The 20,177-nt window shown below is 40.3% G+C and overlaps 1 protein-coding gene across 4 annotated transcripts in view; it reads left to right on the top strand.

Moving 5' to 3' along the window:
* Positions 1 to 20,177, top strand: part of LOC141131526 (dual oxidase 1-like) — a 212,757-nt gene that overhangs the window by 131,240 nt on the left and 61,340 nt on the right. For all 4 annotated transcript variants that reach the window (XM_073618895.1, XM_073618894.1, XM_073618896.1 and 1 more), the window contains 5 exons: positions 47 to 220; positions 2,265 to 2,490; positions 7,469 to 7,562; positions 9,859 to 10,034; positions 18,575 to 18,644. In XM_073618895.1, coding sequence (XP_073474996.1) covers positions 47 to 220; positions 2,265 to 2,490; positions 7,469 to 7,562; positions 9,859 to 10,034; positions 18,575 to 18,644 — 740 coding nt within the window. The remainder of the gene's footprint in view (positions 1 to 46; positions 221 to 2,264; positions 2,491 to 7,468; positions 7,563 to 9,858; positions 10,035 to 18,574; positions 18,645 to 20,177) is intronic.

The raw sequence follows: 20,177 nt of genomic DNA, 5'->3' as shown, positions 1-20,177 counted from the left end.
CATTAGAAATAGGAAAGAAATAATCTGGTTGCTTATTTTGGTATAGGTCCTGTACTTCTACAGCGAGGAAGAATGCATTGGTTTTATCAATCAACTGCAAGAAAATGGATTTACACTTATTGAACAAAAAATGGACGAGGATAGTCTGCTAAAGGAAGCTGTTACTAAAAAACAAAGAAGTCAGATCCTGGAAACCTTCTTCAGACACTCCTTTTCTCAAGTAATGTATACATTAGCCAAGCTGACGACCTACCTCTAATAGACATGCACGTATATGATATTCAATTGTATGTGATTAGCAAAATTTTGAAATAAAATAGATCTGTATTGATATGAAAATGCTTTTATTGTCATAGAGATAGGTGGAAATTGAAATGGAAATATGCTAATCAAGCAAACATCACAAAACAATTTACGGTGTCTTATCTAAGTGGCATAAATCACTTTTGGGGACATTTATCAAAAAGTGGCAGATGTTGTGTCCGTTTATGTGCCACTTGGGGTTATTTACGAAAGGCAAATCCACTTTGCACTGAAAGTGCACTTGGAAGTGCAGTGGCTCTAAATCTAAGGGGTAGATCTGAAATGAGGGGAAGCTCTGCTGATTTTATTATGCAATCATGTGCAAGCTAAAATGCTGTTTGTTATTTTCCTTGCATGTCCCCCTCGGATCTACAGTGACTGCACTTCCAAGTGCACTTTCAAGTGCACTTGCAGTGCAAAGTGGATTTTCCCTTAGTAAATAACCCCCACCGTTTCCTATGTCATGATCAAAATTTAGCAGATTTATACTAGAAATAAGATATGCCTCTGCTCAAATTCAAAAAGCTTAAACGTATATATGTCATCAGGTGCTAAATGGGTGGGATCTTAGTCAACCCTCTTCACACTGCTATACACCCCTAAATATTTCTTAGCAAACTGGGCATAAAAACAGAGATTTTTAGTCCATATATTGCAGAAGAAATAACAGATTTCTGTGTTAAAATCCAAATAGCTTATACCTATACTGTATATTGTCCATGGTAGCTCTCTTCAGCTGTATCTATATGCCCTATAGTGGCACTATATCCACTGAAGTATGCTATAAGCAAGTAAGTATTTTACATTTTGCAGAGTAGTGTAGGGATTGGCCAGACAAGGATTATTTTGATGCAGTTGGACAGCTTAAACACGTATTGCAATGTGAACCAAAAAACCCTGTTTTTATGCAAAGTTTGCTAAGAAATGTTTAAGGGTGTATAGCAGTGTTCAGAGGTTTGTTTCAGAATTTTAGATTAATCATAATGTCACACATGTAATAAATGTATTTTGTCATTTTGTACCCATTGTGCTACTGGATTGTGCAAAAGTGTGGCAGTTTTGCCAACTTGTCGCAAATTGCCTAACCTAGATCTCAGGAAAGTATTGAAGTAGTCATTTTCTGACTACCGTGTCTGTTTACAAAGTGGTTCACACCACTTCTTAATTATGCAACAGACCAGCGTGTTCATTTTAGTGCAATTCTTCATAATGTTTGTGACAAATGCGCAAAATGAATACATTCACTGAATGGTCGCAGACATTCTCAAAAAAAGGAAGTGACATGTCACTAATAGACATTCAACCACAACTCCAATAGAGATTAAACACTTTTGGATAAATTCAATTTTTACACAGAAGACCTGCTAGTGAGTACTCCACACACTGGTAGCTAGAACATCACTTTTGGTGAGACCCAGTTGGACAAAATGGCACTGGAAGACATTCTAATTCAGGATATGTTTTGCAGTGTTGCAAACACCTAGTGGGCGGTCATTCATTTACTCACTTGCCATGTGACAATTACATTGACTCTTATGTCCTTTCGATTTGCATTTGCATTGCAATACTTATTTAAATTTGATTGCCAAGTGGAAGTCTTCTCTGTTGTACTTAGTACTCCAGTGAAGTACTATAAGAGAGAAAGAGAGGGAAAAATATCATGTATGATGCAATCGTCTATGGGACTCCGTTTTTCGATATGTTATGCATTCTCTGGGTGACAGTGTTATCAGCATGAGATTAAAAACCTGACAAGACATTAACTGAGAGTACCTCAGAGTTGTCCACAAGTGAAGTGAGCTATGCTAAATCAAGGGTTTGAACACATTTAATTATGTAATAACGAAGCATATCCAACCCTTACGTAAGACCAATAAAGACTGTTTCTCTTTAAAATTGAACATACAGATCTTGTGTTTTTTTTTCCTCTTGTGTCATGATACAATCTGTTTATTCTGCAGGTTCTTGACATTGATCAGTCAGGCATTGAAAATCTCATAGCTGAAAGCTCCCTAAAAGTGAGAGAGGCTCTCAAATGTGAACTAAGCAGGACGGAGTTTGCAGAATCTTTGGGACTCAAGCCTCACTCTACATTTGTGGATTCCATGTTCTCTCTTGCGGATGAAGATGGGAATGGATATCTATCATTCAGGGAGTTCTTAAATATACTCATTATTTTAATGAAAGGTACATTTCTGTCACTGATTTTGACAATTGGCATACAGGCAGAAAGGTATAGCAGTTCTTGTGTAACGAGGAAATACAATTATACAATATATTATATATAATCATATATATATGTGTTTTTGAACATGTTTTTCATTGCATTTGGTTTTTAATTAGGAACCATTATGACTGAAAAAAAATCTACAGTTCAGATAAATTGTATATTTTATTTATGCCCTATTTATAGATAGTAGCACACAGCATGACATTGTTATTGGCTTCACTTGGCTTGGAGTCCAGTGAACAGTCATCTCTAACTTGGGAGTTAGGATGTTACAAGGAGATGTATTAGCTCCAGTCTAAATGAGCTGATGTTAGATGAACAAGAGGAGTTTACTGGTGAAAGATCTCCTTTGCTTTCTCGCATTCAACAAGCAGCATGGTCCTTCTGACCATTTGGGAGTTGATTTATTACCCTCAGTGTCTCTGCAGTTGATTCAGCCAGTACTTTGAAACCCTATATGGTTAAGGCAGGCCATACACGGTGCAAAATTGATTTCCTGCAACCGCGGGTTGCAGGAAAGACATTTTGCATAATTCCCCCATCAACACAGACAGTGCTGACAGGGGAATCCCTCCTGCTGAGCAATTGTCTGCTCCCAGCAGGAGTGGGCGGGGGAAGCTGTCCGAGCCAGGAGAAGACAGTGATTAACGCTAGCAGCTATAGCAGCTGCTAGCAATAATTGTAAGAGAATCCAGCAGGCTGGTTGTAACCAAGTTCATAGATTGATCAACTTGGTACATTCAGTCTGCCTATTAACGGTTCGAATTAGGAACCGGCCGAGATTCAAACTGTGTATGGCTGGCCTAACAAAGTCTTCCTGAGACTGTAAAAATCCCAGTGTGTCTTTTCAGCTAAAAACTGATCGGACAGTGGTCTGTAGTCCTGCAAAAAAGCCAATATTTAAAGAGGTATAAGGGTTTAGAATTTATATCCAGTCCCTGAGATCTTAGACTTCTAAAAAAGTCAATTGGTACTAGAAAACGAACAGGTAGCTACTGAAGATAGGTGAGTTATTTGGAAAATTAAAAATATAACTAAAGGCAAAACTTTTTAAAGTTTTGGATAGAGTAGAGAGAGATTACAACCTCTGTCAGGTTTTATACTGCTATATGTATGTATCAATAAGAGTGGATTTGAAAGAGAATACCAAATTTTGGCATGTCACCAGAACTAGATTAGAGGGGGAATTTTGCAATAGTGACGCTAGTTCTGGTGACCCTGGGAATAACCAGGGATTTTCTCGCTTCTAAGGGATTTCCTCTCCCTTCCTGTTTTGGCTATGTGACAGGAAGTGAAGGGACATCTCCTCAATAAGACACAGCTGTAAAAGAAAAAAAAAACTGACTGGGTTATAACCCCCCCCCCCCCCTTACTCTATCCAGAATGAAAAAAAGAAAATTCAGCACTACTTTAAGGATGCAAGTTATATGCCAGCAGATGTTTCCCCTCTTCCTCGGTTATCTTTTATTCACAACACTGGTCCCTGTTAGTGTATTGTCAGCTCTCTGACTACCTGTCATTGTAGTTATCAACATTTTGATAAGGGAGGGGTCCCATGACCTGTGGTTATGCCCTTTAACCAGTCCCCAGTGCACAAGACCCAGCGCAGGTTTGTACTTTTGTTTTTGTCTCTTGCTCCTTAATTGGAGTTACATAAACAAATGTTGTTTTGTTTCTTAAATACTACATAGTGGCACCAAAGGTTTATTCTACATGTGGAAATTTGTTATTTTTCTGTGTATAATTGTTACATTGCTTCATTTGTTTATGATAAGACACAGATAGGCCTTTGATATAATACATAGGCTTGTGTATTGCTTAATTTAGTATCCACTACTATGTTTTTGGTCTGTTCCTCCTCGAGCACTTAGCTCTGTCGTGTTGATTTATATGCTCCATACACAAATGTTTATACAGATTTTTTTTTTTCTTGCTGAAAAATTCAGCAAAACTCTTTGAAACCAAATACTACAAAGTGAAAGCCATTGGTTGACTAGAGAACACTCTGAATAAATGATATCCAAAAAACAAATGTGATTTTAGGTATAGTAAATGACAAGAGAGCATTTATTAAAGCTATAAAAACAAATTAACTTGCAAGGTTTACTCCCTTTGAATAATAAACTAATGTTAACATGTGCTTTCAAGATACCTGCAATTAAACTTGCTAAACATGTTGTCCAACTTTGTTGCATTTGAACTAGGAAAAGGTAATTGTATGCAAGCAACGATATAATAAAAATAGTTGAGGCCAATCATGATGTCTGTACAATCTATATATATATACAGTGGGGATGGAAAGTATTCAGACCCCCTTAAATTTTTCACTCTTTGTTATATTGCAGCCATTTACTAAAATCATTTAAGTTCATTTTTTTTTCCTCATTAATGTAAACACAGCACCCCATATTGACAGAAAAACACAGAATTGTTGACATTTTTGCAGATTTATTAAAAAAGAAAAACTGAAATATCACATGGTCCTAAGTATTTAGACCCTTTGCTGTGACACTCATATATTTAACTCAGGTGCTGTCTATTTCTTCTGATCATCCTTGAGATGGTTCTACACCTTAATTTGTGTCCAGCTGTGTTTGATTATACTGTTTGGACTTGATAAGGAAAGCCACACACCTGTCTATATAAGACCTTATAGCTCACAGTGCATGTCAGAGCAAATGAGAATCATGAGGTCAAAGGAACTGCCTGAAGAGCTCAGAGACAGAATTGTGGCAAGGCACAGATCTGGCCAAGGTTACAAAAAAATTCTGCTGCACTTAAGGTTCCTAAGAGCACAGTGGCCTCCATAATCCTTAAATGGAAGACGTTTGGGATGACCAGAACCCTTCCTAGAGCTGGCCGTCCTTGCCAAACTGAGCTATCTGGGGAGAAGAGTCTTAGTGAGAGAGGTAAAGAAGAACCCAAAGATCACTGTGGCTGAGCTCCAGAGATGCAGTCAGGAGATGGGAGAAAGTAGGCTTTATGGCAGAGTGGCCTGACGGAAGCCTCTCCTCAGTGCAAGACACATGAAAGCCCACATGGAGTTAGCTAAAAAACACCTGAAGGACTCCAAGATGGTGGGAAATAAGATTCTTTGGTCTGATGAGACCAAGATAGAACTTTTTGGCCTTAATTCTAAGCGGTATGTGTGGAGAACACCAGGCACTGCTCATCACCTGTCCAATACAGTTCCAACAGTGAAGCATGGTGATGGCAGCATCATGCTGTGGGGGTGTTTTTCAGCTGTAGGTACAGGACAACTGTTTGCAATCGAGGGAAAGATGAATGCGACCAAGTACAGGGATATCCTGGACGAAAACCTTCTCCAGAGTGCTCAGGACCTCAGACTGGGCCAAAGGTTTACCTTCCAACAAGACAATGACCCTAAGCACACAGCTAAAATAACGAAGGAGTGGCTTCACAACAACTCCATGACTGTTCTTGAATGGCCCAGCCAGAGCCCTGACTTAAACCCAATTGAGCATCTCTGGAGAGACCTAAAAATGGCTGTCCACCAACATTTACCATCCAACCTGACAGAACTGGAGAGGATCTGCAAGGAGGAATGGCAGAGGATCCCCAAATCCAGGTGTGAAAAACTTGTTGCATCTTTCCCAAAAAGACTCATGGCTGTATTAAATCAAAAGGGTGCTTCTACTAAATACTGAGCAAAGGGTCTGAATACTTAGGACCATGTGATATTTCAGATTTTCTTTTTTAATAAATCTGCAAAAATGTCAACAATTCTGTGTTTTTCTGTCAATAAAGGGGTGCTGTGTGTACATTAATGAGGAAAAAAAATTAACTTAAATGATTTTAGCAAATGGCTGCAATATTACAAAGAGTGAAAAATGTAGCCTCCCTGACGGTAATCCCGAGTGTGACTCGGGGTTAAATTTCAGTCCCATTAGCGGTAACCCCGAGCCACACTCGGGATTACATTGCAGGATCCTGGTGTGGCGTTACTTACCTTGTCCCCAGGATCCTGCGATGTCCCCCGCTGTGTCTGCAGGCTCTGTCTCCTCCGAAGCCTCTCCATGCCGGGCTCCGTTCCCTGCGAGCGGCACAAAGCACGGGGGCGGAGCCTGGCGGCAAATTCAAAAAAATTTAAAAACCATAACACATACAGTACTGTAATCTTACAGATTACAGTACTGTATGAAATTATTTCACATCCCTTTTGTCCCCAGTGCTTTGGCCCATGCCCTGCATGCAGTTTTATATGATATATACTGTTCTTTCTACCTGGAAACTGGAGATTGTCCATAGCAACCAAAAAGTGTCCCTTTACATCAAAAGTGGCTTTAGATCAGCTAGAAAACAGCGGTAGTTAATTAGAACACTTGCAGAATTGAGCGATAGTGAATCGTGGGGAAATTTATTTTATTATTATTATATTATTATTTTTTTAAAATATTTATATTTATTTATTATATTATAATTTATGTTTTTGTGTTTCAAACTTCATCATACCCAGGATATCTACTAGACTCTTGTTTGGACAGATTTAAGTGTGTTATTGTTAAGAATTACAGGCCTACAATATAAAACGCCAAATTTCCATGCAAAATAATTGTACCGCTTTCAGCACCTAAAATCCGAAATAATCATACCGCCAGGGAAGTTAAGGGGGTCTGAATACTTTCCGTCCCCACTGTGTGTATATATATATATATATATATGTTTTTTATATATAATCTATTTTTTCATGTAAAGGAAAACTGTAGTGAAAGATTAGGCTTTACAGTTGCCAAATACTTTCTTAAATGCTAATCCAATGACTACAATACTATTTGAGCAGATTAGGAGATTGGATTTCTAACTTTCTAATCTGCAAAAAAAAAAAAGATCTCACTTTTTTCATCTAAGAAAAAACTTTTTATCTCCAGTTTGTTTTGATATAGTAACTTTTTGTATTTCATTTATTTATTCCAGGATCACCTGAACAGAAATCCAAACTGATGTTCACTATGTATGACATTGATGGAAATGGCTTTCTTTCAAAGGATGAGTTTTCCACAATGCTAAAGTAATTATATATGTGTCACTGTCTGTGTGTGTTTTTGTGTCTGTAAAATAATTTGACTAGAGAAAAGCAAAGTGATTTCAAGCTAAACTAATTTCACTGTCAGCAAAATTTTGCAAAAACAGAAACTTATTTGCACTCATGGAACTACTTTTCCAGAAAGACAAATTTAACCACTTGCTTTCTGGAAGATTTTACCTCCTTTGTGACCAGGCCATTTTTTGTTATGTGGCACTGCGCTACTTCAACTGGCAATTGCACGGTCATGCAATGCTGTACCCAAACAAAATGTATATCATTTTTTTTCACACAAATAGAGCTTTCTTTTGGTGGTATTTGATCACCTCTGTTTTTTTTTTTTTTTTATTATTATTATATAAACGGAAAAAAAATAGACAATTTTGAAAAATAAGCAATATTTTTTACTTTGCTATAAAACATATCCCATAAAAAATCAAATGTTTTAATAAATGTTGGCCAAAATGTATACTGCTACATGTCTTTGGTAAACTGAAAATCTCAATGAGTGTATATTGATTGGTTTGTGTGAAATTTAAAGTGTCTACAAACTATGGGATATATACCGTCATTTTTATTTATATATTTTTTATACTAGTAATGGCGGCGATCAGGACTTATAATGGGGCAATCTTACACTAACAGCACTAAATGATGCTGGGGGTAACTGACTAACTGCCACTGACATCACCAGTGACATTATCACAGTGATCAGTGCTAATAATATGCACTGACACTGTACTAATGACACTGGAAAGGAAGGTGTTAACATCTAAGGCAATCAAATGGCTAAATGTGTGCCTAACAAGTGTTTATGTGTGTACTGTGTGCTGCTTTTACTGAGGATCTAATTGTGGGGAATGAACAAACAGCAGGGAATGAACAAACAACGAGACCCCCTATCACTGAACACAGCTGGACACAGCTCTGTGTTGTTAACATTCATAGAACTGTGTTCGGTGAAGCTCAGAGCCGTTTACCGGGTGCAGGTGGTCAATCATTGGCCGGGACCCAGTGATTGACATGTGCTGTGATGAATCAATAGGTACGTGATCCAGCACAGGGAGGCCACTCTGCCGTCGTATATGTAAGTTATTTGGTCGGCAAGCGGTTAAAGGTTTTTTCTTTTGAGAGATATATTTAGAGAAGTTTTGTCTATATACAGCATTTTAATGTAATGTGTAATGTTACTTTTTTTTCTTACTTTTTTATTTGCTGTCTTTTTTTTATGTAGGCTTCATTAACACCTGAGCATTTTGTAGCTTGAAGCTCATGTACATTATTGTAGCTCAATAATGTACATGAGCATCTTTTGAGCAACAAGCTGCATGCTTGAAGTATTTTAAGACTACCATGGGAGAGCCTGAAAAATGCCCCCCGTCCAAAAAAAAAATAATTCAGAGAAGCGCACATGCCATCCTCTTTCCCTTTAGTAAAACATGCACAAGCCTCAGACTTTTTTTTCAAAAATGCCCATACAAATGCCCTAAAATAGCCTGAAAGCCGACCAAAGATGCTCAGCTCAAGTGTGAATGCAGTCTTACTGTAAAAAAAAGTAAGATAAACAGGCTAATAAGCAGTCATTTTGGCACAAAAGCAGATCCAAAATATTTGAAAAGGAGCTTTCATAACCCCCAAGAGCTATTTAAAGCTCATTGCATTCTTTACCCCCCCCCCCAAAAAAAAAAAAATTATACTGTAGGTTTTTTTCATCCTCATTAACTTCAATTTACTTCACCAAAATGGTGAAATTTCATTGGCATCTCCCAATTTTCATAGAAAATAAAAGCTTCAGGGGCGGCTGCTTCAGACTCTCAGCAGCTCGCTGAGAGGCTGAGCTGGGTGCCGTTCCAGGCATGTGGGAGGATCCCGACTCCATTGTCGCGATCTTGCCCTAACTTGGACTGGCTCTGTGACGTCAGCCGACAGCTTTAGCCTGCTGTCTGCTGAAAACAGGTCACAGGAGTGCAAAACGAACTGCATTCCTGTGATCCATAGGAGAAGTACAGCCAAACAAGTTTTGGCTGTACTTCTCCTTTAAGTTAAATGCCATCTTTGGGGTGGCTTTTTTATTTATTTTAGCTACAATTTTTTTTTTTTTTAGCATTTCTCTAGCAGGCACCAAAACTGTTAATGCTATATAACATCCTGCAGTCTGGTACTAATGTGCATATGGAAATCATTTTGTGGGACACAAAGCTTGGGGAGCTAAGCAGAGAAGCAGAATCATGAAAAACAAATGAATGAATTCTGTGCTCTTTAATTATACTCATTATTCCAGGTCTTTCATTGAAATCTCTAATGAATGCATTTCTAAAGATCAAGCTGATCAAGTCATAGAAGTTATGTTCCGAGAAGCAGGATTTGAAAACAAAACAGAACTGACATGGGAAGATTTTCATTATTTGCTCAGAGATCACGATAAGGAATTGCGTTTTTCAAGGCTGCAGTTTAAAGGTGTGATATATTTCTACAATCATGTTTTACAAAAATAGAACATGCATGCAATGTATTACTGTTCTCATAAGTGTGCTCATTGACATCACCCCCACCTTCTAATTCATTCTTCATCAGAGTAAACATTGGTACGTGTTTCTAACTACAAGTTAAAGTGTATGCCCAACCAGAAGTAAAAAGGAGAAATGACCAGGCTAATTACACTATATGGAATCCACTGCAGGGAGTTTTAATACACATGGCGTTTGCACAGAAATGTTCCAATTCAGATACTTCCTCAACTTTTTTTTAACATTGCTGTTGTTTAAGCTTTAAATTAAACACAGCCTACACATTTGAAGAAAGAAGATTGGATGGTTGCACATTCATTTAATGCACATAAAAACTTCTTTATTCAAAAAAATCATTAATAAGAACAGGCACAAGGCATATTAGCAGGAGAAAAAAAGGTTGACGCGTTTCACGTGGTTTAATACGTGCTTTGTCAAAACCGTCTTCAAACGCATTCCACTCAAAAACATCCAATTTATCCTTCACTATGTTTCATTTGAAGCATAACATAGGAATTACCATGGTAGTAATGTGGAACTTCTGGCTGCATATTTTTAGTTTGTAGTTTGAAATCCTAAAATAAATAAAGGACTAATGTGGTAGTTAGGACACCAGATTTCACAAACCTTTATTTATTTTTTCATAATTTTTGTATATAAATTAACATTAAATATATATGTACATGTATGCTACAGTAGAAATCTTTTTGAAAGATGATAAAGATTATTTTGAAATGATAAGGAAGTTATTGAAGGATCAGTCCACCTAAAACTGATATTCCCTTCTTTTTATTATTGGTTTGAGAGTTGGGGTCCTTTCACACGGGTGATCAGCTCCGGAGGACTCTGCTTTTTGCTCAGCGGGGGATCGCTCCACTGATCCCCACTGAGCAGGCGGAGGACAGGTTCGTTTCCACTCACTGTGCCGAGATGGACCTGTCATAGTCCTGCTCTCTTCTATGGGGAGATTGGATGAGAACGGACCACCTGTCCATTTTTATCCAAGCCCATCCGATCCGATCCTCCAGACAGATGAAAAATAGGGTCACCATCCATCTGGATTTCACAGACAGGATCGGATAGCAGAGGATGTCAGCGGACAGGTCACCACTGACATCCGCTGCTCCATAGGAGTGAATGGAGCGTCCGATCAGGTCCGCCTGAAAAACTGACAGGCAGACCTGATTGGAAAGCCTGTGTGAAAGGGGCCTTAGGCTACATTCACGCAATGAATTTGTGGATTCTTCATGGTGAGTCTGAATACTGCATGCATACAAATCAATGGCCAGCATCACTACTGTTTACATGTAACTGATTATCTGAGTGATTAAATGTGAACAGAATTAGCCACTTCTTAATGCAGCAAAATATCCACCCATGTGAATGTAACCTTTATCCACTTGCTATATCTCTTGTCAAATCTTTTCATCAGATCTCCGACTTGAGTTTCTATTGAATTATTTTTTTTATAGTGAAACATATAACAGTAGGGCTGAAACACAAGACTAAATGGGAATACTCAAAACTTATAATGGAATCAGCAACTGTGGCAAGGAGATCTCACTGTTTGAATATCCAAGACCCATTCAGGGCTGGGTAGAAGGGGTGGCTGTCCTGGGTGCAGTGGTAAGATGTGTGTGTGTGAAGAGCTCCTACGTACAAGCTGACAGACGTAGTGACAGCAAATTCACTACTCCTGTTATCTTAGCTCTGAAGTAGACAAGCCAGATCTGGAGAAGAGGAGATAGCCAGGAGGAGGTGCTGGTTGTGATCTTGCTCCCCTTCTGCTCCTCCCTCCTGCCACTGCAGCTCTCCTGGATCAAGACTGCTGGATTACCACTGTGAAGTGATTGCTTACCTGGCCCCATATTCTCTCAGCAAAGAATATGGGTAGAGGGCAACACTGCACTATGGAGATCCCATAGCCCTGCTGCAGTTGACATCTGTCGCTGCCATCTGGCTGTCAAAACTGTTAGGTCAGCTTCCCCTAGGCTCCTCCTAAACTCTGACATCAATATGAGGCGGAGCCTAGGAGGAACAGCATTTCACAGGTATTTGCCGTGTTGCATCTAAGTAAGTTTGAGGGAGGGGAGCATTGCACTGGGGACATAATAGGGGGTGGGGACACTTGTAAAACTTGATTTTGGCGATGCGCTAGGAGGGGTGATTTGAGTTAGGAAAGATGATTTCGGGGAGAATTTGTGCTATTAGGTATGATTGGGGGGATTTGTGCTAGAACGGGGGAATTTGGGAAGGGAGAGGATTTGAGCTGGGGGGGGTTCAAAGATTTGTGCTGGGTTGGGTATTTCAGCTAACAATGAGAGATTTGTACTGGAAGAGGAGGAATTTTTGTTGAGGGAGAATTTTGGCTTGCAAAGAGAATGTATGCTTAGGGGATAAGCCTGCAGATTAGTGCTTAAATATTTTTTGAGGAGGGTATTTTTGCTGACGTATAATACTCATACATTTGGTGGGGGTGCCATTTGCCATCGTCAACCTGGGAGCTAGATTACCTTGTCCTGGAACTGCATATTAGAAGCCCAGAGACTCCTGTCATCAGACTTCACCTATACATAGTATATACTATATTTGCAAACAGACTGATTTAGGAGGAATTCAGGCCAAAGATCATCAAATTAAGCAATATTAGAGAGATAGCTTACCTTTTTGGAGTAACTTGTATGTGAAGGGCAGAGAAGAGGTGGAAATAACAGGGGAAAGTTACAGAGTCCAAACAGATTTATTTGATCATTGATGCTATGACTGTAAGTTTGAATAAGAATGAAAACTATCTAATAGGAAAGGGATGCTTCTAGAAAATGTTAAAGCAGAACTCCGGGAAAAAACTTTTTTGTCCTTGTTGCTGATCTCCTACCTTTACCAACTATGCCATCCATCTTCTTCTGAGCTCTGTAGTTCCTCTGTAGCAGCCTGATGATTTTGCAGAAAAGCAGTGATTTCCTGTTCGCAAGACCGCTGGCTGCTATTGCTCCTGTAACCTCAGCCAGCAGTCTTGGCACTTCCCACTAGTAGTTCTCTAAAGCAAGCATGGACTTGTACTTACGTTCCTGCTTGCTGTAGTGGGCGAAGGGGTCTCACAGACCCCGGTCTGTACCGCCCATGGAGGTGGTTTCCTCTCCTCTTCCTTTCTTCTCTGCTCCCTGCCAGCACTGTCCCCAATCCGCCCCCCCCCGCGCTGCCGCTGCCCACCCGTCATCTCTCAGTGCAGAGCGGGGATCATTAACAGACATTAGCCTGATGACAGAGCGAAGATCTCAGGCTGTGACAGATCTGCTGGTCCAGGAGGCGGGACGTTGCAGTGATCAGTGTTTCACATACAGGAACTGTCACAGCCAGAGATCTCTGCTCTGTCATCCGGCTAATGTCTGTTAACGATCCCAGCAGGGCTGCACATATGGACACTGATGGGCACAGGTAGGCGGCACCAATGGGCACATGCTGCACTGGTGGGCACAGATAAGACCTCACTAATGGGCAGAGATGAGACTGCACTGATGGGCACAGATGGGTCTGCACTGGTGGGCACAGATGAGACCGCACTGGTGGACACAGATGAGACCACACTGATGGGCACATATGAGGCCGCACTGATGGGCACAGATAGGCATTACTGATGAGCACAGATAGGCTGCACTGGTGGGCACAGATGTGATCACACTGATGGGCACAAATAGGCTGCACTGGTGGGCACAGGCTGCTCTGGTGGGCACAGATAAGTGCCACTGGGCACAGATGAGACCATACTGATGGGCAAAGATAGGCGGCACTGATGGGCACAGATAGGCGACACTGATGGGCACATATGAGACCGCACTGGTTTGCACACATGAGATTGCACTGATGGGCACAGATAGGTGGCACTGATGTGCACAGGCTGAACTGGTGGGCACAGATGAGACCACACTAATGGGCACAGATGAGACTGCACTGATGGACATAAATGAGACCACCCTGATAGGCACAGATAGGCGACACTTATGGGCACTGATAAGCTGCACTGAGGGGGAACTGAAAGGCTGCACTGATGGGGCTGCACTAAGGTGGCACTGATGATGCTGCACTGAGGCTGCACTGATGGGCACTGATAATCTGCACTGATATGCTGTACTGATGGGCACTGATAAACTGCACTGAGGTGTCACTGATAAGCTGCACTCATGGGCACTGATGAGGCGGCACTGATGGGCACTCATGAGGCTGCACTTATGGGCACTGATAAGCTGCACTGATAAGGCTGCACTAAGGCGGCACTGATGAGGCTGCACTGATAATCTGCACTGATAAACTGCACTGATTTGGCACTGATGAAGCTGCACTTATGGGCACTGATAATGCTGCACTGTGGTGGCACTGATGAGGCTGAACTTATGGGCACTGATAAGCTGCACTGAGGTGGCACTGAAGAGGCTGCACTAATGGACACTGATAAGACTGCATTAATATGCTGCACTGATGAGGCTGAACTTATGGGCACTGATAAGCTGCACTGATGGGCATTGATAAGGCATCACTGCTATGCTGCACTGATGGGCACTGAGGCCGCACTTATGGGCACTGATAAGACTGCACTGATATGCTGCACTGATGAGGCTACACTTATGGGAACTGATGAGGCTGAACTTATGGGCACTGATAGGCTGCACTGATAAGCAGTGGATGCTGTCCACTGCTTTACTGACACCGTCCACTGCCAAATATCTGTTGAAGGGATTTCCACCATCCCTGCAAATATCTCCATATAATAGAGGGTTCCACCATTATTGTTGTTATTAAATAGTAAGTTAGAGCTGCACTTTTTTGTTTTTTTCTCATGCCGACATTTACTTGTGCCACACGCTGATGTAAAGAGGCATGGCCCGGCTCTGTCTTTCTGTGGTGTGGTTAGGGATGTTCTCATGTGTGTACAGTTCAGTAATGATTACATAAAACAAGTAAGGGCAATATGTTTATCTCCTGCTGTGGCTGAAGGGGGAGAGCACAAACATGCTTTGCATTTATAAGGCTGTAACCTACAGTCGCATGCAAAAGTTTAGGAACCCCTGACAATTTCCATGATTGTCATTTATAAATATTTCGGTGTTTGGATCAGCAATTTCATTTTGATCTATCAAATAACTGAAGGACACAGTAATATTTCAGTAGTGAAATGAGGTTTATTGGATTAACAGAAAATGCGCAATATGCATCAAAACGAAATTAGACAGGTGCATAAATTTGGGCACCCTTGTCATTTTGTTGATTTGAATACCTGTAACTATTTAACATTGATTAATTGGAACACACAATTGGTTTGATGAGCTCATTAAGCCTTGAACTTCATAGACAGGTGCATCCAATCATGAGAAAAAGTATTTAAGGTGGCCAATTGCAAGTTGTTGTTCTCTTTGACTCTCCTCTGAAGAGTGGCAATATGGGGGCCTCAAAACAACTCTCAAATGACCTGAAAACAAAGATTGTTCTACATTATGGTTTAGGGGAAGGCTACAAAAAGTTATCGCAGAGATATCAGCTGTCAGTGTCCACTGTGAGGAACATAGTGAGGAAATGGAAGACCACAGGCACAGTTCTTGTTAAGGCCAGAATTGGCAGGCCACATAAAATATTGGAGAGGCAAAGGCGAAGGATGGTGAGAACGATCAAAAACAGCCCACAGACCATCTCCAAAGACCTACAACATCAACTTACTGCAGATGGTGTCACTGTGCATCCTTTAACAATTCAACGCACTTTGCACAGGGAGAAGCTGTATGGGAGAGTGATGTGAAAGAAGCTTTTTCCGCACACACGCCACAAACGGAGTCGCTTGAGGTATTCAAACGCACATTTGGACAAGCCAGCTTCATTTTGGAATAAGGTGGGCGGCACAGTGGCGCAGTGGGTAGCACTCTCGCCTAGCAGTAAGAAGGGTCGCTGGTTCGAATCCCGACCACGACACTACCTGCCTGGAGTTTGCATGTTCTCCCTGTGTCTGCGTGGGTTTCCTCCAGGTACTCCGGTTTCCTCCCACACTCCAAAGACATGCTGGTAGGTTAATTGGATCCTGTCTAAATCGGCCCTAGTATAGGTATGAATGTGAGTTAGGGACCTTAGATTGTAAGCTCCTTGAGGGTATAGGGACTGATGTGAATGTATAATATATATATGTAAAGCGCTGCGTAAATTGACGGCGCTATATAAGTACCTGAAATAAATAAATAAATAAATAAGGTGCTGTGGACTGATGAAACAAAGATTGAGTTATTTGATCATAACAAGGGGCGTTATGCATGGCGGCAAAAGAACACAGCATTCCAAGAAAAACACTTGCTACCCACAGTAAAATTTGGTGGAGGTTCCATCATGCTGTGGGGCTGTGTGGCCAGTGCCAGTACTGGGAATCTGGTTAAAGTTGAGGGTTGCATGGATGCCACTCAATATCAGCAGATTCTTGAGAATAATGTTGAGGAATTAGTCACAATGTTGAAGTTACTCCGGGACTGGATATTTCAACAACAACGACCCAAAACACTGCTCAAAATCTACTTGGGCATTTATGCAGAGGAACAAGTACAACATTCTGGAATGACCATCCCAGTCCCCAGACCTGAATATCATTGAACATCTGTGGGGTGATTTGAAGCGGGCTGTCCATGCTCGGCAACCATCAAACCTAACTGAACTGGAAATGTTTTTTAAGGAGGAATGGTCCAAAATACATTCATCCAGAATTCAGACACTCATTACAGGCTATAGGAAGTGTCTATAGGCTGCTATTTCCGCTAAAGGAGGCTCTACTAAATATTGATGTGATTTTTCCATTGGGGTGCCCAAAGTTATGCACCTGTCTAATTTTGTTTTGATGCATATTGCGCATTTTCTGTTAATCCAATAAACCTCATTTCACTACTGAAATATTACTGTGTCTTTCAGTTATTTGATAGATCAAAATGAAATTGCTGATCCAAACACCCAAATATTTATAAATGACAATCATGGAAATTGTCAGAGGTTCCTAAACTTTTGCATACGACTGTACCTATCCTGCTATGTGTTATGAGTAGCATGGCTGGCTGCCTGCAGAATGAGGGGCATGATTTATGTTGAAGTGGGCTTGTTCACATTTAACATGTACAGGCCTAGTGTACCCAACCACATTCTCTCCAATTCCCACAGATTCATGGTAAATGTAGTTTGATTATATTGCAGAGAGAGAGAGAGAGAGAGAGGAGAGGGTATGATGTAATCCCTGTTCTAACAGCTCCTCCTTGGCAGAATAGATGCTGCATTTTTTTAATTCCAGAGAGGACTTCCTGAAAATTCAATTTTCTCTTCAATAGTACGGAATCCCACAAACTGTTTAGTGTTTGGTGTATGGGGGTATACTAATGGGGGATTTTCTGCCGATCCCGGAGTTCTGCTTTAAGGAAAAAAAGGATAAGGACATTAATGGATTAGGTGGTTAGGAAAGTGGTAAAGAGAAAGCTTAGAGATTGTTTAATTAGACATTCTGGGTTGCAGATAAAGCAATTTCATATGTTTAAACTTCTATGATAAAATATGTGGCAAAGTCTTTAGAAGCAGGAAATAGGAGGGAGATAGTGGAGTAGGGAATTGAAAGCATTTAAAAACTTTCTGAGTTACGTGACTGTACATATAAGAGATGAAACATATGATTGCTTTGTAATGAGAAATCTTTCCTGAGCTCCTGTAGAGCATGTTTTTATGCCAAAGTCTTGTTAGTGTTGTTTTTCCCTCAGTGACAATTCATAATCCAGTAACACCTTTTCAGCATTTACCAAAATTGTCAGCTAAGATAGCAAGAATTGGCATTGCTGCAGGAATCCTGGGTCCATGGCCAGGCCACTGCTATAGAAAAAGTGAAGAAGAACATGGTGAGAAGAGGTGGAAGAGAAAGAGAGAAGAGGTATAAAGGGAGATGAGGAGGGCACATACTGTTCAGAATGAAAGGAAGATTTGAAAATAAAATACAGATTAGTGGAAAGTGCAAAAGAGTTATAAAAGTCACATACAATGCAAAAGTGAAGACAGGGTCAAGCATATGATTACCATTGTGAGGCGGTGTGAGGTCAAACAGCAAAGGTTATTTATAGAAGTTTAGCAGCAAAACTATTAGTGTCAATGAGAATGTTGAAATTATCCAAAATTATATTAGGAATATCGGTAAAGAGTAAAATGAAAATAAATGTAAAGAAATGTTCCAAAAATAAATAAATAGCCAAGTCAGGAAGCTGATAGATTAATCTAAGGGAGTCAGTCATGTTTCAGTGAACCCTAGGAATGAAATTGTGTTAGAAACGAAAACCTCATGGCTTTTGGTATATTTCTTACCCTCTTAGAATGTTTGTATTTTTATATTTTTCAATTCAAGTAACTTCCTAGTTTTACTGTTATAAACACAAGGTCAGTTATATATTTTTTGATTTTATTTGTTGTTTTTGACACTCCATCTGGCAAATGTTTGCTGTGCAGGTATGGATAGTTCACATGTCATCAATCACATGTGCAGAAGAGTATCTGGTGTTACAGAAGGTAAAAAACGGTATGTATGATTTTCCACATTATATGTATTTGATATCTCAGACAATTTGTATCAGTGGTCCATTAGAAATCAGACATTAGTTCCTCTAATTTTTCTTAAAATAAAAATATATTGACATAAAGTTTGTTTTAACCACTTAAGGACCGGGATTCTTTTTTTAGATGTGTTGTTTACAAGTTAAAAACATTTTTTTTTTGCCAGGAAATTATTTAGAACCCCCAAACATTATACATTTTTTTTTCTAACAACACCCTAGAGAATAAAATGGCAGTCGTTGCAATATTTTCTGTCACACCGTATTTGCGCAGCGGTCTTACAAGCACACTTTTTTTTTAAAAAATACACTTTTTTGAATTAAAAAATAAGACAACAGTAAAGTTAGCCCAATTTTTTTTATATTGTGAAAGATAATGTTACGCCGAGTAAATTGGAACCCAACATGTCATGCCTCTTGTGGAATGGTGACAAACTTTTACCCTTAAAAATCTCCATAGGCGAAATTAAAAAGATTCTACAGGTTGCATGTTTTGCGTTACAGAGGATGTCTAGAGCTAGAATTATTGCTCTCACTCTACCGATCTTGGTGATACCTCACATGTGTTTGAACACGGTTTTCATATGTGGCGCTACTCATGTATGCGGTCGCTTCTGCACGTGAGCTCGGCGGGATGGGGCGCGTTTAAAAAATTTTTTTTTGCTTATTTATTTTACCTTTTATTTTTACACTGCTTAAAAAAAAATAAAATTGTGTCACTTTTATTCCTATTACAAGGAATGTAAACATCCCTTGTAATAGAAAAAAAGCATGACAGGACCTCTTAAATATGAGATCTGGGGTCAAAAAGACCTCAGATCTCATATTTACACTAAAATGCAATAAAAAAAAAAACGAAAAAAAAAAACGACCCTTTAACAGCTATGGGCGGAAGTGACGTTTTGACGTTGCTTCTGCCCTGCAGTGTGATGGAGATGGGTGGGGGCCATCTTTCCTTCACTTGTCTCCATGCACAGCCGCCGAGAAGACCGGATCACCTCCGCCGCTGCCGACGGCTCCGGTAAGCATCGGAGGGCACCGGATCGTGGCAGAAGGGGGGGCCCTCTCCCGCCACCGATAAAAGTGATATCACGGCGAATCTGCTGCAGAGACCACTTTTATCTTGTACCGGACCGCCGGCCGAACACGGCAATATCGGGGTTATGGCAGCTAGCTGCTGCCATAACAACGATACCCGTCCTCAAATTGAGGACGTGCATCGGCGTGCGGCGGTCCGGAAGTGGTTAAAACAAAAGCTTACCACCATCTGTGTACATGGCACAGAGCTCCTTGGATTGGATCCACAACATTTCCGTATAGATGGCAAAGTGGTGGATCGAATCTGAGGAGTTTTGTGCCATGTGATCACTAGAATGACAAATCACAGCAATCCCAAATTTAAACAGTGTAGTGTTTACATTGTGAGCCTGCCCTTTCCTCTTACAATGGAGAAAAAGGGAGCAAGGAGGAACTACTGAATGAATGACTCATTTATTAAT

The sequence above is a fragment of the Aquarana catesbeiana genome, linkage group LG03 (assembly GCF_042186555.1).
Source record: "Aquarana catesbeiana isolate 2022-GZ linkage group LG03, ASM4218655v1, whole genome shotgun sequence".
NCBI lineage: Eukaryota > Metazoa > Chordata > Amphibia > Anura > Ranidae > Aquarana > Aquarana catesbeiana.
This window is presented reverse-complemented; position numbering and strand designations above follow the sequence as displayed.